A 24,204-nucleotide genomic window follows, 5' to 3' on the forward strand; every position below is an offset into this window, starting at 1 on the left:
GCATGTACCCGGTGGCTATAATATCTATTTGGGGTCTTTTTTTTTGGAAGCGCACCAATTATTTTAGTAACTACTGTCATCATTCTGGAAGAATGAACTTTCATCAGGACCATAAATGCTTCACTGTAGGACAAATGTCATCACTCTGTATGACTTTGAAGTGACTTATGCGTACAATGGCAAAGCAGGGATTGAAAAGGGAATCACTGGACCAAATCCCCACCTGTAAAAAAGAGGCGAACAGTCAGAACTCTTTGCAAAAATGAGGTGAGGTCCCTGTATTCTTCTTTTTTTCCCCCTTCTTCTAAGGCACCACAAGTTTGCCTTTTCAGAGCTATTCATCATACTGTTTAATTTTTCCCTGCTGCTCAGTACACTGCTACATTTTCTTATACCTGAGAAGATGTAGTTTCATAGGCAGGTAAAGCTGGATTTTTAAAATGGGTTTAAACACTGGAAATTAAAAAACTAAAAACTGGAGCATGTATCTCTTAAGTTTGAATCTCGCACCACAGTCTAACCACAGGTGAACAAAGCATTTGACCCTTTTTCTATAACTCTCATTACTGATGATGTTTACTATTAGAGCAGCGTTTCAAGCTGTATCCCAATAAAAGAGACCTACATTTATATTCTGATAGTGCACTTTTTTTTTCTTTTTTCTTTTTTTTTTTTACAATTTCATACAAATTTAGAACTGTTGACAGTACAGTCCAGGAAAGTAATTCTGAAGTAGCAGCAGATAGTTGCCCCTCCTTAAGGCGGGTACTTCCTGTTAAGATGGTGTTTTTCTGTTCCACCCTCACCTAGTGCCTAGTCATAGGGGTACGTTTGATTGTTGGGCTTTTCATTCTAATGCTTTAAGCTCTTTACCTTGCAGGATGAAGTGCTGTGAGGTAACATTTGCTATGATTTGGCAGTATGTAAATAAAATGAACCTTAATTGAATTCCATCAGAAATTGACTGTCTTTAAGTTTGTGGGTTTTTTTTTCGGTACTCCACTACATTTCCAGAGTAAATATTGCTCCTAAATATCACATCCTCAGACCAAACTTTTTGTGTTACAATCCTTCTGCAAGGAAACACTGCTCCGGAAACTGAAATGGGGATTTACTTTTTACTACAAGTATTGCATCTGAGTCAGCTATCTTGACTAGGTCAGTTTGGTTGTCTGTGTTATTGCAAAAATTGGAATAACATGTACTGAAAGTGATTTAGTAGGTGTCTTCTAATGGTCATTACAACAGCAAGAGTAGATACAGCAAATAGTAACTATAGCAACAAGCTCTGAATGTATGTTAGCAATAAAACGGGACTGAAACTACAAAACATAAATAAAAGGGCATTCATCTTTTGTAGTTTCACTTTTGGTTTGTCAGGTAAGCTACATTAGAATAACAAGTTATATTTTCATTTTAATTCAGTTTTGAATGTGCAAATTTTACATGTACTTGGTTGTTATACATTTTACTGGTGCTAAGATGTCAAGTCCTCCTGACGCTTGAAGGAGCACCTGTCGTCCCAACATCCTTTGCGTTTCCAATATGGAAGAACTGGCGGTGGAGGTCCGTGGCTCCAACGGGGCTTATTACAAGGTAAATACCGGCTTATCAATGCAGTTTCAAACATAAAAGTTGTTCATACGGTACAGTATTCTAGTTTAAGTCTCGTGGATTGTGGCAACATGATCCGACTTCCTCTGTACGTACCCGAGAGTTCGATATTAGCTTGTACTAGCAATGCTAGCCATAATTAGCAAGCTAAGCTAGCGTCACTCCCATGTCCTCGCCAGCTGACACTTTTGAGGACCTTTCTTCAAAGCCAGTTTGGAAGAACCGCAGTCTTGCATGGGATAACTTGAATATGTAACACAGGGCAGGTGTTATTAATTTTATTTGACTTCTTGTGCCGCTTTCTCGAGCTGAAAGTTAGCTAACTTGATAGTTGCCTAGCTGTTGACGTCGAAAGATGTTGCTGAAGTAAGTAGGATCTGCATGTGTCATCATTGGCTATTGAGCTGATATCAGAAACACGGAGGACCAGCCCATTATACCTTGAAGCAGTTTATTAAAGTGTGTCGTGTTGTGAAGGCACTATGGTTGGTGGTGTGAGAGATTTTGAAGTCTCTCTGCACAGACTTCACGACTGACTGTCGCTGTCTATTATTTGATACTCCATCATGCCGAAGCTATTTTTCGGTATGTGTGAGCCAGCTGTTCCTTGTCAATCCCGACCAGCTGGCATGTCGAGTGGGTCACTGATACCATCGACTTTAAAGCTATTTCTAGACGTGCTGCCCACAGCAACACCCTCGCCTCTTCTCCCCCTGTGTCTCCTCTCTCTTCTCATTTTTCTCCAGACTTCAAAGTTTTTCTTTCTTCTCTCACCTTCACAGCCCATGACTTCTTTTGTACTACTGCATTTTCACACTGTTCTCATTGCTTTTCCTTATTTAACACACCCTCTTTTTTCCTGGGCGATTCTGTCCACTCTGCCACCCCTGTGTCTTAAACTCTTTAGACATACGTGTGTGTGCTTTCTTTGAATGTAATCAACACCGTCCTTCACGCAAGCGAGACACATGGCTTAAATAAGTGTCTGAACGCATTGAACCTGGGGTTCAGTACTTCCAAGTCTGGTGTGTAGTGTTGGGTACCTCACGTTTGACACTAGCACAGGCGTTGTGCCAAAAAATGATCCACTGCCAAAACTGATTTCTGATGTTTCTGTGTGTGCGTGTGTGTTTTCTTTTTGTTGGTGTTTTTTTAATGATATCTTTACTTATGTTGTTAAATAGACTGTAGTCATTAGGACTTATGTAGGAGTTGTACGTTAAGTAAGGAAATTACTAGTTTTACAGTGTTTTTATGTCTCTCTGTTATTGTGCCTGTGTATAAAAGAACTGTGATGATATATTTGTTGCGTTTTCCACTGCCCTCTTGGCCAGATCTCTCTTGAAAAAGGCTTTTGTAATGTCAATAACACTTTCTGGATAAATAAAGGATATATAAAAGTAATTTTGCAGCTTCTACCCTATGATAGGAATGTTGTTTCTAGCATCAAAATGACGTGATACCTTTCATAAGAGATATATTTGCCATATTTGACAGATTATAGCATATCAAGTAATTTTACAACAGATTAAATACAGGCGAGGATTTTTTTTTGTCAAATGCTGGAAAGCAGTTCAAACTTAAACTTGCAAAACAAGTCCATACTTATCAAATATATCATTTTGTTTTTTATTTATTTAGATATTTTACACACTAATCTATCTGTGTTGGTCGCTATCTGTTACCATCAGTGGTGCTGATGTCACTGTCAGTGTTAGCATACCACAGTATTAAATAGTAGTGCTAGACTATTATCGGTTGTGGTTGCGTACTAAGGTTTCAGACATGCTATCTCACATAGTGTAAGAAAGTATGATTGTTTACTGCAGATAATATTCTAATATGCTAATAAATGCAGTGTTAAACATGTTAAAACATAAACTAAGACAGTGACAACAAAGCTCTCTTTCTCCCGAATTACCTGAAGAAGCTCATGAGGCTATCAGTGTCTCACTAAAATACTTTTCTTCAGTTCGCTGCCACTGCCATTGTCCTTTTGTTTTTGTTGTTCTTTTGTTTGTTTTCTGGTACGTTTTCTGGAAAGTTGCTGGTTTCACTGCCTGCAAGTTTGGCTTTGATTCAAAGACAGGAGGCCGAGCTGGAGGTGGCAGAAGTGAAGATGTTTAGATTAAGTTAGAAAATGTAATGTAAGAACAAGATTAGAAATGATGTTGTACATCAGAGCAACAGCTCAAGTTGAGCATATTGTAGACAAAGTTAGAGAGGCAAGGCTGAGATGGATGAAAAGGATGTTGAAGATGGAGCTGCCAGGCAGGAAGAAATGAGGAGGACATCACAGATGGTTTATGGATGTAATGATGGAGGACATGCAGACTGCTGGTGTGACAAAGAAGAATGCTAGGGATAGGGTGACATGGAAGCAGATGGTCTGCTGTGGCAGCCCCTGAAGGAACCAGCTGAAAGAAGTCTTTGTTTATGGCTTTCAGATTTTACTAGTCCAGTTTTAAGACCTCTGCTGCTGAGATTTAACAACAGTGTGGTAGTTATTACATTTTTTCATCCATATGAAAAATTAAAGCCATTGACGATCAGTTTACTAATAGATAAATGCCCTGCTCTTATTTTGAAAGTTTGGCTGCTATTACTCATTGAGTGTTGTGGCAGTCATCAGTATCAGTCAGCTGCTAATTGACATCCAACATCCTGAAAGTTGGAGTGAAGCTGTGGGAGGCTATGCTACTTGGTTATTAAATTATTTGCAGGGGAGAAAAGTATTTAAAAATCAGATAATATAAACACATTATGTAATAGTTCTTTTAAGAAAGCCAGTGTGTGCCTTCTATACACAAAAGCTCAAGATCACTTATCTGCATGCACATGCCCACCTCCTCCACCAACAAATTGAATCTAAATCTGTGGGAAACGTAGTTATGTTCACATTCAGTTTTACACTTTGTGCTGTCACACTGTATCCTAGTGTTTAACAAACGTGTTCAATTCGCTTCTTTTCATGCAGGGTTTTTAAGTATTTTCAAATTCATTATTGTGCACATCCTTGTTTACATCCTAGCACTTTTCTTCAGAATTGTTTGCTAGTGCTGTGCATATCTTAGCATGTTACTGTGAGTTGTATAAAGATGAGACAGTGGCAAACAATCAGCAGGAGTGTGCATCTTGTCAACAATGTGTATATACTTTGTGTGCATGCACAAAATAAAAAAAATGGGTTTCCATACCCGAAATGTCCCTTTCTCTTCTAGACATAAAAAAGCAGGAACTATATTTAACCGCTGATCTGTGTGTCTGTCCCTCCTGCAGGGCTTTGTCAAAGATATCCACGATGACTCTCTCACCATTGCCTTTGAGAACAAGTGAGTCTTTACTTCTTCTGCATTTGACCAGTTTTCATAAAACATGTAAATTTAATATTTTATCATAGATCCAGAACCACCATGTTTTAGGTAAAATAAAAAAATTGGGTCTTTTTTTTGTCAGTTGGCAGCCAGAACGCCAAGTGCCCTTCAGTGATGTCAGGATGCCCCCACCTGCTGATGTCAAGAAGGAGATTGGAGAGGGTGACGAGGTGGAGGTAAGGACACATATATAAGTTCTCTCCTTTTTTCTTTTCCTCTTGTCCTCACCTGCTTCTTTCTATATGTGCCTTATCCTGCTTGTGTTTTTGTCTCCTGGCAGATCTTTTCTAGAGCCACTGAACTTGAGCCGTGTGGTTGGTGGTTGGCTAAAGTCCGCATGATGAAGGGAGATGTGAGTAAAACCTTTTTTGTATATGTGACTAGAGGCACTATGAAGAGTATCCTACTTATTCATTTTTTTTGTTGAACCTTTCCATATTTCCAGTTCTATGTGATTGAGTATGCAGCCTGTGACGCGACTTACAACGAAATAGTGACCTTTGAACGTCTGCGTCCGGTCAACACCAACAAGGCCATCACCAAGAACTCCTTTCACAAGTGCTTTGTCCCGGTTCCTCAGGATCTACAAGAAGCGTATGTACAGCACCTTTACAGCAACAAAATTAGAGACAGACAGATTCTAACCAAATTCACAGGCTTGTTTAGTTCATTAGCAGTGAGAGTGTGTCTATGCAGTAGAGCCTTTATTGTACCTGTTATATATGGTCTGTCTCGTTTTTTCAGTAGATGTGAACTGTTTGTTTAAGGATTGGAAGGTAATATGTTTTTTGTTTTTTGTGGACAGGTGCCAGAATGAAAATGCTCATAAAGACTTCAAGAAAGCCGTGGGAGCCTCTCACATCTCATACTGCCCTGAGACCAGCCAACTAGTGATTGTGGTAACTGGCTTTCTGTGATTCTGTGGTGACATGTGGATATGTACAGTAGCACCAAGGCTACACCTTTATCCTGCCCTGCATGTTTGTGTAATACATGACTCAGCTGTTCATTTCTTTTAGTGATTATGAGCAGAGGAGTATCCCCACATATTTGCATAAGTCTTTTTATTTCCCGTGTGTGTGTGTGTTTTAGTCCACCAACGAGACGACAGTGAAGCGTGTGTCTTTGCTGAGTGACATGCACCTGCGCAGCCTCAGGACCAAGCTACTTCTAATGTCACGCAACCAGGAAGCCACAAAACACCTTGAGGTAGGGTGATGGCAAGAAAAAGATCTGTTACTGAGATGTTCTGGGGTTACTGTTTGCACTGTAGTTGCCTTGGAACAATCTCAGTTGGTAGTTCAGGCCATTTATTATGGTAAATGGTAAAATACAATCCTACTGCTTAAAGTAAGCTAAAACAATAGCCAAATTATACTTTTTAGTTGAGCAATTGTCATTTTGCTTATAGCTTTTTATTGTGCCATTTAGTATTGGGCAATGATCTCCAGAGACTGATTGTTGTATAATACCATAATATAATACAATAATTGAGGTGAGAGAGTGGGGTTAACATAGTGCGGTGCACCTAATGCAAGCTGTGTAGCTGAAACTTAAAAATAAGAGAAAAAAAGAAAGAAAGAAGTAGGTAAGTAAGTGGCAAGTTTATTTTCTGCTTCCAGTTCAAAAAGAACTAACGTGTGCTCTTCCAGCAGTGTGGCCTTCATATACAGCAGGGATGGGGGAACTCCAGACCTCAAGGGCTGGTGTCCTGCGGGTCCTTGATCCAACACAGCTGATTTAAATGGCTAAATTACCCTCTCAACATGCCTTGAAGTTCTCCAGAGGCTGGTAATTAAGTAATCATCTGATTCAATGTGTGCTGACCCAGGGTGATATCTAAAATCTGCAAGACACCAACATTTCAGGCCTGGAGTTCCCCACCCCTGATATACAGTGAGGGATGATTTAGCCTATCATTGGGTGACTGTAAGTAGGCGGATGCTAGCTGAACAGCAAAAACTGTATAAAGTTATAACATTTGACACTTTTTTCTTTAACTAAACTTTTTTTTCAACAAACTTGTTCAGTCTATTTTGATTGTTTTGTTTTTTTTAATTTCATTTTCTTTTTGAAGTAGCTCACCTGTCTCTGCTCAGCCCTGCATCATGTGCTCCTCATACATATTAATCTTTTAATCTAAAGAAGTTAAGGAAAGAAGAGAAAGTAGCATCTTTCCAAATACTTTAAAGTCACATCTACAGACAGGAATCCTCTTCTTCTTTGACCTCTACTTTTGTGATGGTGGATCAGTGTAGCCGTTCCTTACAGAGTTTGAAGTTGCATCTGTGTCACAAGTGTCAGTAATATGTAGAAATACTGAAATGAAGATATAGTGAAACTGATGAAGTTAATGACTCATGAATCTGATAAGTGTAATGTAATGCATGGAAAAACAAGACAAAAAAATTTCTTGATTGGCAAGCCACTAGCAGTTACTCTGATCATTATCAGTCCATGAGCTCAGCATCCTTGGACACAACCATATTACCAAAGATATTTCAATAATCGTAACCTCTGTAAGGTCGAGCATTTAGTTTTTGAGTTTAAATTAACAGTACGCTTAAATTTGTTATTGTTCAGTTTTTGTACAGGATGAAAGCTTCAGGCAGAGCTGACTGAGTTCATTGATTGTGACTATGTCTTGTGTTTTTCGTAGAACTCCAGGCACTTGGTGTCTTCCTTCCAGGAGGAGTTTACAGTGAGACTGGATCTAATGGGCCTGGCCATTGGCAGCCATGGTAGCAACATCCAGCAAGCCCGGAAGGTTCCAGGTGTAACTGCCATTGAGCTGGATGAGGAGTCAGGCAATTTCAGGATTTATGGGGAGGTAGGTTGGTAATACAGGGGGTAGTAGGGTTACTGGATTGTACACCGGGTAAAATAACTATTAAACACGTCACAAATGATCTAAGTCACTTTTTAAAGATGCTATTGACATAAAATTCTCACCAGATGTCAGCCAATCCATACATGCAAAGAAATCAAACCATAGATGTCCATTATGTGTAATAATGAGAAATTACTCAAGTTACTAAAGTTCATTCAAGTATTTCAAGTATTAAAGTATTTCATGGGCTTGTCTAAATGTTGTTCAGCAAACCTTAATCACACTTCAACATGCTTTTTCTTCAGCAATGGAGTCTTGCATGGTGAGTACAATTGTACTAAAACAATTGTACCTGCTGATTCCAGGTCTTTCTGTTGCTGGGCTCTTGAACAACTCTTCTGATAATTCTTTTCACTCCGCTGTTTGAAATCTTATAGGGAGGTTGTTTTATGTTGAAAAATTTGCAGCAATAAGGTTGTGAAGGTCTTGCGAGAGCTCATTGGTTTTACCCATCTTGTGTGTTTCTTGTGAGACATCTTAGTAATGGGACAGCTTTTTATAGGCCATCAGTTGGGACTGAATCAGCTGATAATGAATTTGCACTAAGTGGGAGGATTGCTTTCTAGTTACTGATAGATTTCAGCTAGTGTCATGATTTTCCATGCCTTTTTTCACATTTTTCATGGGTTGTTACCAATGTCTAGTGACAATTTGATGTCAAAAGCACCTTTAGAAACATATTTACTTAGAGAATTGGTGACCTGTTCAATACATATTTTACCTTCTGTATATAAAAGCAAAGTAAAAGTAATTTGCACATCAAAATCAGTAAATATTTAGTATTTTATCTAGCTTAAATTGGCTAAATTGTCTTTCAGTATATATTGAATTATCAGCAGGGCTTTATTATTCTATACAACAACATGGTTGTTACTCACGTCTTAGCTCCTGCCAGTGAGGATGTGAGAAAGAGAAGTGATGACGAGGGTGACATGGTGTTTAACATGTGCACTTAAACTGGTAAACAGTATAGATGCTTTCTCTAATAGTGAACAAGAAGAGAAGTAATAACATATCTTTCTTATGAAATTGTTGCTTTTAGTTGACGAGATTCCTACAAAGAAATGAACACCATTTAAAGAATCCATAATTATTCCTGTATGGCAGGTTATGTGTGACGTAATATGAAAATGCTGACATGAAATTGGATTTGCTAAGTCTCTTTTTTTAATGGTCTCACATGGAGAATGTTATTTATAAGAGAAATAGCGTGGGACTCTTTAGACGTGGTCTTTGTGTAAATACTGTACATGTTGTACAGTGGTAACTGGGTTGTGTATATGTTTTAGCTGAGTGTGTAATATATGTAAGCGACCCTGTGTCTTCCTTTAGACAGCAGAGGCAGTAAAGAAAGCCAGAGGCTTCTTGGAATTTGTAGAGGATTCGGTCCAGGTGCCAAGAAACCTTGTTGGTAAGTAGATTCAACTATTTTAAGAAGGGTATAAAGAAGTTGGTATTTAGTAACAGCAATGAATAATTAGTAACAAGTCATTCATTCATTCAGTACATTATTTGCTCAACTTCTCAGCAACATGAATTAAATTTTTAAACAAAAACTTTCATATACTCAGTTTACTAGTGTCTCATCTTTTTGACCTAAGCTGCGACGTCCCACCTTTTGATCTTTTTCTCTTTTCTTTGTCTTTAGGCAAAGTGATTGGTAAAAATGGTAAGGTCATCCAGGAGATAGTGGACAAGTCCGGTGTGGTGCGTGTCAGGATAGAAGGAGATAACGATACCAAGCAGCCCAGACAAGAAGTAAGCCTGCTACTGCGATGTGTTTACCCCCAACTGATAAAGCACTGATCACTATGACAGATGTTTAAAAGTCTATAGGAGTCAGAGCGTACAAACAGTGTCATTTAGTTGGACAGTCCCATATTAACATCTGTGTTGTGTTTTTTTTTTGTTTTGTTGACACAGGGAATGGTCCCATTCACATTTGTCGGCACTAAGGAGAGCATTGGCAACGTTCAGGTCTTGTTGGAGTACCACATCTCTTACCTAAATGTACGAGCACCTTTGTGTGTGAGCGTGCACGTGTGTCTGCGTGTTGCGTTTGCTAACCTTTTTCAAATGCTGCAATGTGAATTCCCAGCTATCTCAAGCTGCTTTTAATGTCCACTCTGGCACAACACTAATGACACTGCCCGGCTTTTAGCATGGAAACAGCACACAATAAACATTGCTCAAGCAGGATTGCTTTTTGTATGTGCTTTGCAGATAGTGTTCTCAGATGTGTTATTATAATTTCTTATATTTAATTTGATTTGAATATTAAGTGCAGAAGGATGGGAAATATGTTTGTATGCAGTAAATAGAAATAATATTAAAATAATTGACAATATTGTCAAAATATTTCATATTGGAGGCCGTTACTTTAGTTACAATGAAGCCTTCGTTTCCATATTGATGAGCTGGATTTTAATTTACCACCAATTCAGTCTTTAGCAAGTAATCTTATATAAAAACGTAGTGCAGGATTCATAGATATGTGAAATTTGCTCTTCTGCAGTCTGTATTTTGCTGTCTATCCATTTTGCACCATGTGTATGTGTGTGTCCTGTGGTGTTTGCATGTTTTGTGCTGCGTCGGTGCTTCGTGTGTGCTTTGTTTTGCACCGTTTGTGTGTAGGACATGGTGGAGCTACTTGCAGAGGGCGCGCAGCTAGCGGAAGAGCTGAGGCAGATTGTGGATTATACACAGGGAGGCAGCCTAGCAAGATTAAGAATAAACAACACAAGGCACACTGGATGTGATGTAGATGTGTGTATAGTCATTATGCATGTGTGTGCCGTGATGACTATTTTAAAACAAAGCTCTCAGATTTGCATTTTTTATTTATTTAGTTTAGAACATACTGCTTTTTTTGTGTTATTTATTGTCTTCCTTTGCTCTAGGAGGTGGAGCAGCTTCGTCTGGAACGGATGCAGATTGACGAACAGTTGCGTCAGATTACCCAGGGCCACCGACCAGTTGACAGGGACAGGGGAGAGAGGGGGGAGAGAGGAGGCGGGTATAATACAGAAAACAATGCCAATGCCTCCTCTACGTCCGTGCATGGCAGTCGCTCCTACAACAGCCGAGGGCGTGGACGCAGGGGCCACAACTACAGCACTGGATATGGTAGGCATCTCTAAAAATCAAACGCTATATGTGCAAAAAAATCACATATACAGTAAAATCATGCAGGAGGTCAAATGTTTGGATTGTTCGCACCTATAACAAGGTGTATAACTATCTCCTTCTTTCTCCCTCTTTGTTCTATCCTTTTTACGTGGGTTATTCTTTCTTTCTTTCTTTTTCTTTTTTTGTCTTCTCACGCGTGTTTGGTTACACTCAGGCAACACCTCAGAGCAGTCCAACGCCTCTGAGACAGATTCTGAGCGCAAAGATGAGCTGAGTGACTGGTCTCTGGCTGGAGAAGATCATGAAAGGTGAGCTTACTATGATCCATATATTGCATTATCTCACCAGTTTTTGAATAAACTGCTGGTTGCTGTTCTGTGTGATCAATTTCATTTGGTTTGGTGGACTTGCAGGGAGCGGGAGAGAGGCCCACGGCCACAGAGAGATGGCCGCAGAAGGCCAGGACCCGGCCGAGGAAGGGGAAGGGGACGAGGAGGAAGAGGAAGTTACAGCAACAGCTCTGGTAAAATTGATAATTCAAGGAAAGTAGGGACACTCTAATTTGTCTAGGGAGCTTGGAAAGAAAAGCGTCTGGACTTCTTTAAGTTTCCTTGAAGATGTTTCATCCAAGAAGCCTCTTCAGTTCTGGACTGAAGCTTCAAGTTTCCTTGAAACGTCTTTCAGGAAACTTAAAGAAGGCCAGAAGCTTTTCTTTCCAAGTTCCTTAGACTACGACCTGGATGATTGAGAACCTTCACAGACATATTGACACTCTAAGTTATCATTTTCTTCTGTTAAAGTTCTGTTTGAAAGTTTTTGCCTATTAATCTGATCCTGTATGTGCAGCAGGGCCTCGAGACCATGAGGATAACCATCACTATAGAGCCTTGGAGGTAAACACAGAGACCGATCAGACAGCTGATACAGATGCTAGCGACTCCAACTTGCCTGCTAACCGCCGCAGAAGATCTCGGCGACGCAGAACAGATGAGGATACCACTCTGATTGATGGCATGAGCGAGTCAGACAACGCCTCTATGAGTGAAAATGGAACAGGTATGAACGTTACTAGATATTTGTTGTTGTTGTTGTTGTCTCGCACAGTGTTATACCAGGTTATACCGACTGCTGTTCTGAGCTGTCAGGACTGTGCAGCAGTGCATCATTTCTATTTTGAAACATAAAGGGCGTCAGTGCAGCTCAAAGTAGATCACAATTGTAGATCGCGATGTAAGTCCCTCCACCCCAATCCCTGTGTTTGTGATGACCTGACACCTTTAGATGACCAGGAAGCTAAACCTCAACGTCGTAATCGTAGCCGGCGTCGCAGAAACCGTCTGCCTGAAGAGAGGCAGCCAGGTAACCAGGCAACTGGATCACCTAGTGTGCCTTCCTCCAGTGAGCACTCTGAATGACTTGACTAAAAAAACCTTGTGTTTGTTTGTGTTCCACCAACACCATGCTAAACACAAACTATGGAAAACTGAGCAGTCGTGTTCTTGGCTTTTGCTATTTGATTCAATATGGCTGATCAATACTGTAATATAGCATTTTCTAACAAGGTTTGGTACGTAGAAATATAAGTATGCATCTCTTTTTAGCAGAAAACCTTTTTTTTACTAATAACTTGGTCACAACTTGCTTTTGCTTTGTCATGCTGACATTAACAGCAATTAATAGTCTTGTTTGTGTGGTGTGTCATTGTAAATTGTTCTAACATATTTTGGTGTAATCTTGAATCTAAAATGCATAATTAGTAAAAAGTTATTCTCAGACTGTGAGAAAGGGCACTTTTTCTTTAACTGTGTACACAGGTTTAATAGTAATTCACTTCACACTGCAAATGCTGCTGTTGTGTGTGTTTCACTAATCTACAAGAACTGTGACTAAAGACGATACAATCCTGATGAAGTTTGGAATATCTGAAACAGATTTGTGCAGCATTCCTCTGCTCTGACATGAAGGAGTCAGTCTTCATGTGCTTTCATAGTTTATTTTCTCTGTTGTTGTATTTGTGCAGTTACTGTGGCTGACTACATATCCAGGGCTGAGTCTCAGAGCAGACAGATGATCGAGAAGGACTCCCAGAAAAACAAGGATGTGGTCAGTATCTAGTTTACAATATCCTCACTTCTCGCTGCTTTAAAAGCCTGGCAGTCAACGGTGATTTAGTGTGAATCCATTCATTTGTCATTCTCTCTCATCCATCACGCACTGTTTGTCCCACCTTTCTGTTTAGGGTCAGGTGGATGTCATCGCTGAACACAGCCCAAACTCTGCCGTGGCAACCACTAATGGTTCTAACGGTGCAGCCGATGGCGACGGCAACAATGGCACAAGAGCTCCCAGGTCTTCCACTGAGAAGACCACTAAAGTCTCCTACAAGGAGGAATCTAACCCAGAAGCTGTTGTTAATGGACTCTCCTAGTCAGGGCAAGGAAAATGGTTTCAAATATTTGAACTTCTAGAGCTGCACTTGATTGAATCTCCATGACTGGAGCAGCTTCAGAAGTGAACCATAACATTTAAAGCACTGTTCTCTCTCTCTCTTTTTTATTTTAGATTTTCCAAATATTTGTGACCTGTTCCGCTGTGCAAATTTCAGAGGTCAGAACCTGAACCTCCCTTTTTACACCTGTTTTATCCAACTATTCATTTTACTTTTTTTTTTTTTTTTTTTTTTTTACAATAGTTCTTCCTGTATGAGCTTGCCAAAGATAGTCAAACACACATAAACTTACAGATGTGTACATGAACTGTGCTTTTCAGTCCTGTCTTCACTGAGAGCTCTGGGAGAGGCTGCACTGAGTACAGCGTTTATTAAATCAGACAGGGATTCCACTCAAACCCATACTGTGGTATGAATGCAGCAGTCCTTTTTCTATTCGTAGAAACATCACAGCAGGGTTTTAAAACATTAACAAAAAGAAAAAAAAAGCCTTTTCCTCGTTGGATCCAGAAAAATGCTTCCATAAACTTATTTCAGGATGTAAATTAACTGATCTGCATGGGCAGTAGCACAGTGCAGATTGGCTTGTTGGAAACCCCAAGTATGTTTGACATACACGTGATTAGCTGTCGTGCCTTGAGAGTAGATTCAACATGTCGTTGCCTGGCTCTGCATGCCATCTGAAATCCTTTCACCTGTTTCTGTGTTAGCCTTCATCTGCCACAGCGGAACCAGACACGGCGTCTCCATGTGCTAAATGTTCTCTTATGGTACTGCGGGAGGTGAAGGCAACCACTGAAACACCCCAAAAGGATTTTAGGGGCATCTTTTTAAAGTCAGGAGTGTCTGTTCTCGTTGTGGGGAGGGTGGGGATGAATCCAGTTATCCTTTATATATATATAAATATATATATATATAAATAAATATATCTGTTGAAGAATTTCACATTAGCTGCTTCCTGTTTTTCCAATATGCAACCACTTGGGTCACAGAAGAAATGCTTTTACATCGTGTCTGGAAAAGAAACTGTAGAAGAGTTGTTTTCTTTGCACTGAAACATAACCTTTCTTCTGTTTAAAACGTGATTGTAGTTGAGTCTGAAAACTGGCTTGTTACCGTTTAGTGCTGGACAGATATGTACCATCAGTGCTCGGTCACCTGGAAACATCTCATTCCTAAACATTGTTTCATTACGTACATCACGAGTAATGCTTGATGCTGATTAATTTTTTCCCTCACTAGGAATTCAATAAAGTCACTTGAGTTTCTTTTAGGTTATTGTCCACTTTTATCTGCCCACTGTTGGGGAAAACAGAGCCCTGTAAAAACCGACCACTGCGGTGTTGAGATGTTTCCAGAAAACCTTGCCCAGGTGACGATGTCATTTTCATGGTTCTTCCACACTGGCTGGCTGGAAACTGGTCATGACTGTTCCACTAAGGAAGGAGATATATTTGGTTTATTTATTTTTAAGAAAATGTACAGTATTTAAAAAAACAAACAAAAACAATCTCTTCTGTTTTCTTGACACTAACATGCGATGCTTAGAGGTTTTCTTTTGGGACAAATTTGGACTACTGAGAGTTGTGACATCCCAAGTGTTTTTGTTGGGTCAACTACAGTAAAGTTTTTTTTGTTGTTTTTTTAAGGATCGTCTGGTTGGTTGATGTGCAATATGTTTTGTATGCAGGTGGTTCTTAAATAAACTTGATCTTTCGTGTAGATCTAAAACCCATCTCTGTGTCTTGCTTGTGACCGTTAGCTGTACACATACTTTTCGGGAATGCTGCGTCGCTGCATTGTGTGGAGATTCTGATTTGGATAGCGAGTGTGACAATAACCTGTGTTTACTGATGTGTAAAGTATACTGGTGCAGTTCAAACAAGGTTTGTCTTTTTCAAAAACTGAGACATGACCCACATCATCTAACTCTTGACCAAGTTTATTGAAAAGTGTCTTGCTAGTTTTTGTATTATCCTGCAGCCAGAAAGATTATTAAATGTATGAATACAATGTAGGCATCCTTTACTAGCCATGATTTGTATATGATAGCTGTGGTGTCTCTTTTACAAGTTAAAAACTTATGAAATAAGAAATAGGAAAAGTTGTCTTTGGCTTAACGTAATGAAGTGTTTTCACCACAGATGGGATCCTGCCAACACACCCTCTGTGGAGTCACAGGCAGTTTCATGTTGCTAAGTTCACAGACTTAGAAGCTGTTGATTTGGTCACCACTCATGTTTCAGTATCCATCAGACAGAATTTCTTTTTCTGCATACAACCGGCTTCTTTTCACTGGCTAAGCTTCAAAACATTTCCATATGCAAATGCAAAATGTTTCACCTGCTTAAGTTGATTTAAATGCCACAAATCTGCTTTTGAGTGAATTAACCCGTTACATTGGAACATCGCATAAGTGTAATTTCAGTAAGCACAGAAACTTTTTTGAAGTTTCTGCTAATGCTAAAGTGTTCAAACCTACTAACATTTTACCACATTAACAGCGTGCTGTCGCTAAAAAGACATTTTCAAGTTAATGCAACATAATATTCACATGTCCAAATGTATCTAGTAAAATCACAAGTACAAAAACTGTCTTTGTTCTCTCTCGAAATGCATAATACTCAATGACTCCATTAAGTTTAGTAACTGCTTATGAGACATCTGTAGGTTGGACTAAGAAACACACTTCATGTGTGATCTTAAAAAACGCAAAACAACAATTTGAAGTTCTGTCAAATGGAAACCTCTTTATAGTATTTCACAAAGTCAATATAAACTGAGCCGTAATAATGACAGGATTCTGGTCTGCACTTGTACAGCGTGATTTTATTTTTAGAACAATCAGTTAGAAAAACTTTCAAGTCAGTCAGTGCATGAATAAGCATCTCCACTTTTATTTCTTGGCCTGCCCGTCCATCAGATCCTTTGCTTCGTTTATCTTTGCTGCTAAGTAGGGAGATCCACCTGCAACACACACACACACATAATCACACTTCACGTTGAACAACAAAACAGTTTCTTTTACTCTGCAGGATGCTGACAATACACCTAAGACCTGTTAACAGACTCGCCACTCATGCTTAACAGCTCAGGACTACATTCTGAAGTTAAACGTTATGTAAACTTTAATCATACAGCACCTTTCACAGGTCAAAACCTACAAAGTGGGTAAATAAAAACAATAAAAACAGGCATATAAAAACACAGAAGATAAAACGATAAAACAGCATACAAATGACATCATACAGCCTAAAACTAATTAAAAGCCAGTCTGAATAAGCGAGTCTCCAGCTGCTTGATTTTTTTGCATGATCAGCTTTTCATTGTAAATAAAGTGCAATTGTGAAACGTGGTCACTGATTTTTACGAAGGTTCTCGAGCCAGTGCAGTGTTTTCCAGAACAGAGCTGTGTTGGTTTTTCTGCAGTGATGCCTCAGACTTGTGTGCACAAATACCAGGAGGGTTGAAAGCTTTTAAAGTCTGAGAAGAACTTCATTCCTTGATTTTATTTTTTTGTTGACTGCAAACAAGTTTGAAACTATTTTATTGTTTTATACACCTTGATATATGATCCTAAAGCTGAACACCTATCTGGACTTTGTGGACCTTGTATCATATTTGTACATTTGGCAGGACTATGTCTGAATGAACTTTTTATGCTTATTCTTTACTCTCAGACCACTGGCTGCAGCTGAGATAATAAAGCTAAAACTGTCTTACACAAATGGAGCATTCACTTTTATTCTGTCAGCCTACTTTGTGTCTTAATCATAGAGCTGTGATACTTATGTCTTTTACAGTCTTGACCCAAGTCCTTAAAGCACACAGGCATTCTTACATTTTAACACTAAACTACTGCACAGTGCTTGACATTTCCAGACACTGACACTGCTAACGTGATTGCTTTCAGCCTGAACTGTGTGCTTAACCTCGTCATGTTTTATATAATCTTACTTTCTTCCCCCATTTTTGTAAAAATTCTGCTGCTCTGCTTTCAGTATATATGTCTCTGATTGTTCTGATGCTTCAACGCAGCCATTTTTATCCAAATTTGCTGACAGCTACACTGGGAAGTCCCTGCTTGACTTATAAAGTTGACCACCGTTGTAGGCAAAGGCAAGTGAAGCCAGATAATGGAAAGATACTCTGAGTATACTGAACTTTGTTCATTGTATTTTAGTAGTATTTTGTTTATTTTTTATTTTCACTAGATAACAGACTCATCAGAAAAATAATCAGTCTATGAGTAAGCACTAAGCTTTCTCTTACCTCTATCTGGATGGTTCAGGATCATCAGTTTTCTATGAGCTTCTCTGATCTTATTCTTGTTGGCTGTGGGACTGAAGACAGAATAGTGGTGCAATAGTAAATGTATGTAACAGTGAGTTATTATGAGTGATTAGTGGTGGTTGTTAAATGTGCTGCTGTAGTGGAGAGACTACAAACAACACAACAAGGTAGCCGTGCAACACAAGACCAAACCTCTCTGAACCTGGAAGTATTGTAACATCACAGATAGACTAAGAATCAGTGCTGAGTGCTCATCAGCATCCACATACCTGACACCTAAAACCAGAGCAGCTTCTCTCTTTGTCATCTTTGGTTCAAATCCACCTCTATAGTAGCCTCCTCCAAATGCCTGAAACAATGTGTGCAGTCGAGGTTACGAGTTAGGAAAGACAAAACTAAATGCAGACTGAATGCAAAGACCAACATGTGTCTGTGTTTTCTGCACATCAAACTGGCAGAGTTATCACAGCAAACACGGGTTCCTTCTTACAGTTTTAGGGAAGCTCTGAAGGGCCTGTTTCATCTGGGGTTCCATCTGCTTCATGGCCTGCATGGCATAGCGACCTGGTACATGAAAAAGACGAGACGTTTACAGTGATGGGCAAATCCACTTTATCTCAGATGACAAATCAATCTGTGGATTTGTCGCTTAAATGTTTTACTGTTAACACTGATGCGGTTTAGGGTTGGGCGCCGGAGCAACTAACAATACTTTTCCCATGATAATCCTACTATCACAGTACAACAATACAGATACAGTACTTACACTACAAGACAACCTGTAACATATGAAAATCTGAGAATATATTAAATAACAAAAAATCACCTAGGCTCACCTAGCTTAACCGAACTACCAAAAAAAAATTGTCTTACATCCACTGAGGTCTTCAGTTTCTGCTTAATAATTTATTTGTTGAAAATCAATAAAAAGCCACATAACTTAGAAACTATGATTCTTACAAGTGTGTTAAACCTTAAACACGAGGTTTCATGTAGTTTTTGTCAACACACACAGGACTCGCCCTTGACCTACTGATAGATAACAAACGGAAAACCAACATAAACATGAAAGTTAAATCATTCAGTGGTTTTGGGTTTGAGTCAAAACGAATCTGTTATGATATGGGATGGATTGAACTACAGTCTTCCAAAATATAATATTTATCATTTGTGATGACGGTGCTGCAAAACACCAACTATTATAACTGCAAGTCTATTCATCAGACTGTAAATCTGTGTTTGACACTGCCTGCATTTCCACCAGCCTTCCTTCCCTTTAGATGAAATGCATTTACAAAGTGCTTTTTCACTTGCAGTCTACAAACATTTCTAACAATGCTTTTTACTATACATACTATGCGTGGAAAGCTCTGTACAGTCACACTGCTGCTGCGCTGCCTGCAACATGTTTTGCATTTAGTCTGCATTGTGTGTTTAACCTTTTTCTATGTTAAACATTAAAATTTGCTTTACTTTTGTTAAATATGCGGCTATGCTCTATATGTTTGTGATCAGTCACTCACTGCCAAAACCGCCTCTTTTATGCGAGCGCTGTCATTGCTAGACCAGGAAATCCAGGGTCGAGTTACTGAGTTGATATCTAGCTTAACCTGGCTAGATATCAACAGTTATATTTTCTTCATTACATTATTTGTAAGACAGTTTAAGCCTCTTATTCCTGCTTGGGATAGTATATTAAGCAAAATGACACTATAAATGTGCAGAGTGCAAATAACACTATTATAAAGTTGTCAAAAACACATGTAAATTTACAAAAATAGAACTATGTAGAGCTATTTTTATGTCATCCATATATGTGTATGCATTTTGTTTAATAGTTTCCTTGCAATTCCAGTGCTTTGTACTGAAGTTCAATGTCCATGGTGCTGTGCACTCGTGAAACCCTGTCTGACAAAGTTAACAACAAAATTTTCCAGTCACGGACCTGCAAATCCAGCTGCTGCCAGAGCCAGTCCCACTGCCACCATGGAGCTGGCCTGCGGAGGCAGAAAGGTGGAAATCAGAAAGCTTCAGGACATTAGGGGATACAACGCAAATCAGCAGACCAGTGACCGCGTTGGAGCTCGCTGCGAAACCCAAGCGGCGTGTTTACATTTGATTTAAACCTATCAATGGTCCAATTATCAGGCGAATAGTGACGTGCTGGTTAAAATAAGAAGAACCCCAAACTTTAGCTTAGCTTGGTCCTGTCGTGTTGGTTCATGTAGGGTCATATGCACGTTTAAGTAAAGCTAACACTAGCTTAGCTATTAAAAATAACGCCTTCAAACGCTATTTCCGTAGTCTCTCGAGCATGCAACCATTTTCACATTTTATGTGGTAAATCACGATTTCAACTTACCATGTTTCTGTGTTATGTTCCGTTTTTGCTGAAGATTACGACCATAACTTTTGACCTCTCATGTTTTCGTGGCTCAGGCGTCCATGTGTTTATGCCGGAAATGAAAGAGAGCTGTCGTAAACGCCGGGTAAACGCAACTCACAGCTGTTTCCTTGGTTTCTAACGTTTGTGTTTATTCCTAGATAAATACAAATTTGCGGGACAATGTGAAAGTTATTTGACTTTATAAAGCCATACAGTTAAAAGAAAAAATACAGGTTAAAAATTTTAAGGGAAACGTTTTTTTAAAAGGAAAAAAATGAAAATAATACCCAGTTTATGTCAATGAAACAAATATGCTGTTGTGATTCTAGGATGAGACAAGTACAAGTAGTGAATGTGCAAACTCGTGTTAATGCTTATGCAAGGTAGTTTGTTAGTGTGACAGATACTTCTAATAATACTGTAAGAAATATAGTAATAGTGCAATTATACTTAATAGCTGTGATGAGGTGGTAGAAGACCATTATTCAGGTGTCTAATGGTCTTTGGGTAGAAGGTGTTTGAGAGTCTTTTAGTCCTCAATTTCAGACTCCCGTAGTGTGAATAGATGACGCTGTAGGCGATGTTAATTATGTTTTGGGCCCTCCCGATGATGCTGGTGCTATGAATCCCCTGTAGTAATGGAAAGGTTACTCCTGAGATATACATTAAAGTTTTTATCCCACTGTAATGAACAGTGCAAATAAATAACCACTGTGATTGTGGTAGTAATCATACTTTCAGCTACACATGCATAAGAAAACAAAACAACAACAACAACAAAACCTTAAAGATCACAGATGCATACCTTTTATGACTTTGTAATTTCTGTAATCTCTGCAGTCTGATGATTTCATTTTTCCCTTTGAATATTGCCTCTAATGTTGGTCCTAGCTGTGTGTCATTTCCCCTCCCATGCTACTCTTGGTCCTTTTCATGAATGCTGTTGGAAGTTGGAACCTGACATGAACCTCTTTGGCAGTGAGTTCGATTTTAATAGTTTCAAAAGCACATTTTAATTTGTAAATTGTGGGTCTCTGTGTGGTCAAACTAGATGCTATTGTTAGCAGCCCGTTAAATACTAGCTTAAACTGAATGCTTTTTGAATGCTTTTCTTGTCACACGTGTTTCTGGTATGTATACTCATATTATAGGTAGCTGGTGAGTGTGATACTCAGGAGCGCTCAGGAGTGACTAGAACACTTGAAGTGTGATACACAGCTAATGTTAGCATTTAAAGTGCACTGGGAGGCCAGGGCTAAAAAAAATTAATTAAACTAAATAGTAGTTTAGCTAATTAGCAATTTAACCCTTTGTTAAAGAGCTACATGCACTGGAACAGCTAGACTGTTTTCCAGCAAGTAAAACTTCTTGCCAAAAAAGTGCGCGTGGGTTCAGCCCATTGACTGTAGAAAACCTTTCTACAGTCAGTGGGCTGAACCCATGTTTTCTACATGTTTTCTACAGTCAATGGTTCAGCCGCTAAGCGTGCTGGTTGATCAGAGGATGGCCACCTACATCTATGTCGTGTGCAAGACGGAGTGTTGGCAAACAGTCAAAGGTGATTTTCAATCAGACAGCACACATTCTTCTTGGCAGAGTCATCCAAGTGTTTTGGGTGGGATTTAAAATTTTCTAATATTTCTGAGTTGAGAGCAACCCTCGGCACAAACAAAAGGTAAGCCATCACTTTCTGGATTGTACTGAGACGGGGATGCTGGCACAACTACGGGCATTAGTGATGGGATTTCTGGCTGTTTTTAGAGAACCGTCTCTTTCGGCTCGACTCACTAAAAAGAGCCGGCTCTTTCGGCTGTTTTTAGAGAACCTGCTCTTCAGGTTGTTTTGTTGCTTTAATTAATTTATTATTAACAATAATATAAAATTATGCACAAAAGGAATTACTAATGTAAAAAAAAGTGGTTTTATTTATATATGTTTATATATAAATATATACAGTGACCCCTAGAGACAAAACACGTACAAACTCCAAAAACCACATACAAACTCCAAAACACATTTCATATGTGTATTGTTTGTGTATTTATACATATGCACTCATATATATTCAAATAATTTAAAAAAAAATTTCATTTACCTGTTACTACCACACACCAAATCCGGTCGTTGGTACTTGCTGGCTTGTGTTGCCACTAGGTAACAAAAGCTCAACACTGGGCCTAGCATCCTGGAGCACTTCTGTTGTGTTTTGTACGTGTTTTGGAGTTTTTACGTGTTTTGGAGTTTGTACGTGCTTCAGGGTTTGTACGTGCTGCTTTGTCTCTAGGTGCCACCATAAATACACTTTTATTTATTCACTCCACATAAAATGTAATAAATAAATCATATAATACAAAAAGAAACTAGTCACATTTCAACTTTTAACTATTTAAATTTTCAGCTTTTTCCTTTTAAATAAATTTAAAATGAAACAACACAAAACACTGCAAATCACAACACATTAAAATATAAATTAAAATATGAAAACAAAAAGAAGATGTGCATTCTCTGTCATATGGGCCTGCATGAATAAACCTTCTGAATCCTTTATCATCCACAACTGAAAATAGTTGTGGATCATTACTATACCTTTCTAATGTGACATTGTTGTCCCTGGCTTTCTTTCTCTCTCTGTTTCCCTCAGGCTCTGTTCCTGTGCTACTGCGAGTGTAACTACCGCCCCTCCCCCCTCTGCCCAGCGCAAAGCACAAGCCTCGCATGCGGAGTCAAGCGGAAAAAAGTGCGAGAGAGAGGGTGAGAGAAAGAAAAAAAACCCCACGCCTCTCGCTCGCGTCGTTCACGTCAAAGACCCGGCTCTAAGAGCCATTTCGTTGGCGACCGCCACATCACTAACGGGCACAGCTGATGGCACAGCCAGGGATGAAGAGGAGTTTACACTTGTATGGCGAACGAAATAAGGCTTCATCAGGTTAACGTGACACACACAACGTTTTTTCCTATGGTCTGGGGAACCTGCAAACATTATCAGCATCACTCAATTTCTCCTGGACAGAGTAGGGCCCACCGAACTTTGCCTGGAGATGGGGTTTTCAAAACAGCCACTTGATGATGGGAACCAATCAGCAGCTGCCAGCTCTCCAATTAGAAAGAAAACCTGCAGAGACACTCAACGGCACAGAACACACACATGGAAGAAAATCCAGACACTGATTCAAAATATGACCAGGGCCCTAACACACACTGCTGATTAAGAAGTCTGAAAAACTCACTAAAATGAATTTATCAAATGTTAAACACTAGGCTTTAAAGGGTCAAAAAGAAGGAAAGCAATGGCTGGCTCTGCAACAGCAGACATCCTGAAAGATCCCAGAAGACAATTAAAGTGAGTGATGGCTGAATTATTTTTATGGTTAAGAAAAATGACTTCAGAGAATGTAACCAAGTCAAGAACAATCTTGAGGAGGCAGATGCATCACTGTCAAAGTCAAGAGATGTCCTCATGAATGGAAAGTTTGCAACAAGGCTTTGAACAACTAGAGGGTTCTGGAAAAAAAAGTATTTTTGGACAGATGAAACCAAGATGAGCTTGTACCAGAATGATGGAAAGAGAAGCACACGGTGAAGAAGAGAAACAGCTCATGATCTGAAGTGTACAATATCATCTCTCAAACATGGTGGAGGCAATCTTATGATATAACAATGTATGGCTGCCAGTGGTACCACACCATTGGTGTTTATTGATGATGTGACTGCTGATAGAAGTATCAGGATGAACTGTGAAGTGTACAGGGCTATACTGTCTGCTCAGATTCAGCCAAATGCCGCAAAACCCATCAAACAGCAGTTGGTAGCACAAATGGATCATGACCCAAAGCATACTGCAAAAGCAGCCCAACAGTTTCTCAAGGTAAAGAAATGGAATATTCTTTCATGGCCCTAATCAGTCACTTGATCTCATCCCAACAAAGCGTGCTTTCCAGTTACAAGCCCGAATACAATACTGGATACAAGACAATCACAGAGAGACCCAAAAACAAGCAGCAGCATTTTTTTTCAAGCCTCTTAAAATGGAAGCCATATATAAAAGTGACTGTCATTTACTAAACAGCTG

At 39.2% G+C, this 24,204-nt stretch overlaps 2 protein-coding genes across 8 annotated transcripts; one reads left to right on the forward strand and one right to left on the reverse strand.

The window, feature by feature from the left end:
• Positions 1 to 1,285: 1,285 nt before the first annotated feature.
• Positions 1,286 to 15,187, forward strand: fxr1 (FMR1 autosomal homolog 1). 7 transcript variants are annotated; one of them, XM_087830990.1, is made up of 20 exons: positions 1,286 to 1,380; positions 1,483 to 1,596; positions 4,894 to 4,946; positions 5,071 to 5,164; positions 5,269 to 5,340; positions 5,434 to 5,582; positions 5,794 to 5,887; positions 6,081 to 6,197; positions 7,648 to 7,818; positions 9,211 to 9,289; positions 9,527 to 9,636; positions 9,793 to 9,888; positions 10,513 to 10,644; positions 10,779 to 11,004; positions 11,222 to 11,315; positions 11,421 to 11,530; positions 11,854 to 12,063; positions 12,289 to 12,366; positions 13,028 to 13,110; positions 13,247 to 15,187. In XM_087830990.1, exons 2-20 carry the CDS (start codon positions 1,546 to 1,548, stop codon positions 13,433 to 13,435), a joined length of 2,208 nt encoding a protein of 735 aa, XP_087687116.1. In that variant the 5' UTR covers positions 1,286 to 1,380; positions 1,483 to 1,545; the 3' UTR covers positions 13,436 to 15,187. The 7 variants fall into 7 exon arrangements, with proteins under 7 accessions (XP_087687116.1, XP_035766638.2, XP_035766637.2 ...); XM_035910745.2 differs by having other exon boundaries at positions 11,857 to 12,063; XM_035910744.2 differs by having other exon boundaries at positions 9,802 to 9,888; positions 12,289 to 12,405.
• Positions 15,188 to 15,380: 193 nt separating this feature from the next.
• dnajc19 (DnaJ (Hsp40) homolog, subfamily C, member 19) lies at positions 15,381 to 20,242 on the reverse strand. Its single transcript, XM_087830995.1, has 6 exons — positions 20,112 to 20,242; positions 19,695 to 19,746; positions 18,240 to 18,313; positions 18,019 to 18,098; positions 17,729 to 17,799; positions 15,381 to 16,423 (listed from the first exon to the last, which is right to left on the reverse strand). Exons 1-6 carry the CDS (start codon positions 20,112 to 20,114, stop codon positions 16,353 to 16,355), a joined length of 351 nt encoding a protein of 116 aa, XP_087687121.1. The 5' UTR covers positions 20,115 to 20,242; the 3' UTR covers positions 15,381 to 16,352.
• Between the last annotated feature and the right edge of the window lie 3,962 nt (positions 20,243 to 24,204).

The sequence above is a fragment of the Neolamprologus brichardi genome, chromosome 17, assembly GCF_056152115.1.
Source record: "Neolamprologus brichardi isolate AB-2024 chromosome 17, ASM5615211v1, whole genome shotgun sequence".
NCBI lineage: Eukaryota > Metazoa > Chordata > Actinopteri > Cichliformes > Cichlidae > Neolamprologus > Neolamprologus brichardi.

Excerpts from the sequence above, each read along its gene's own strand:
- fxr1 (XM_035910744.2), top strand. The coding sequence starts at position 1,546 with ATGGAAGAACTGGCGGTGGAGGTCCGTGGCTCCAACGGGGCTTATTAC. Across the intron at positions 7,819-9,210 it reads ATTTCAGGATTTATGGGGAG|ACAGCAGAGGCAGTAAAGAA; the intron begins GTAGGTTGGTAA and ends GTCTTCCTTTAG. Across the intron at positions 12,064-12,288 it reads TATGAGTGAAAATGGAACAG|ATGACCAGGAAGCTAAACCT; the intron begins GTATGAACGTTA and ends TGACACCTTTAG.
- dnajc19 (XM_087830995.1), bottom strand. Across the intron at positions 18,099-18,239 it reads TTCAGAGCTTCCCTAAAACT|GCATTTGGAGGAGGCTACTA; the intron begins GTAAGAAGGAAC and ends ACATTGTTTCAG. Across the intron at positions 16,424-17,728 it reads CCTGAACCATCCAGATAGAG|GTGGATCTCCCTACTTAGCA; the intron begins GTAAGAGAAAGC and ends TGTGTGTTGCAG.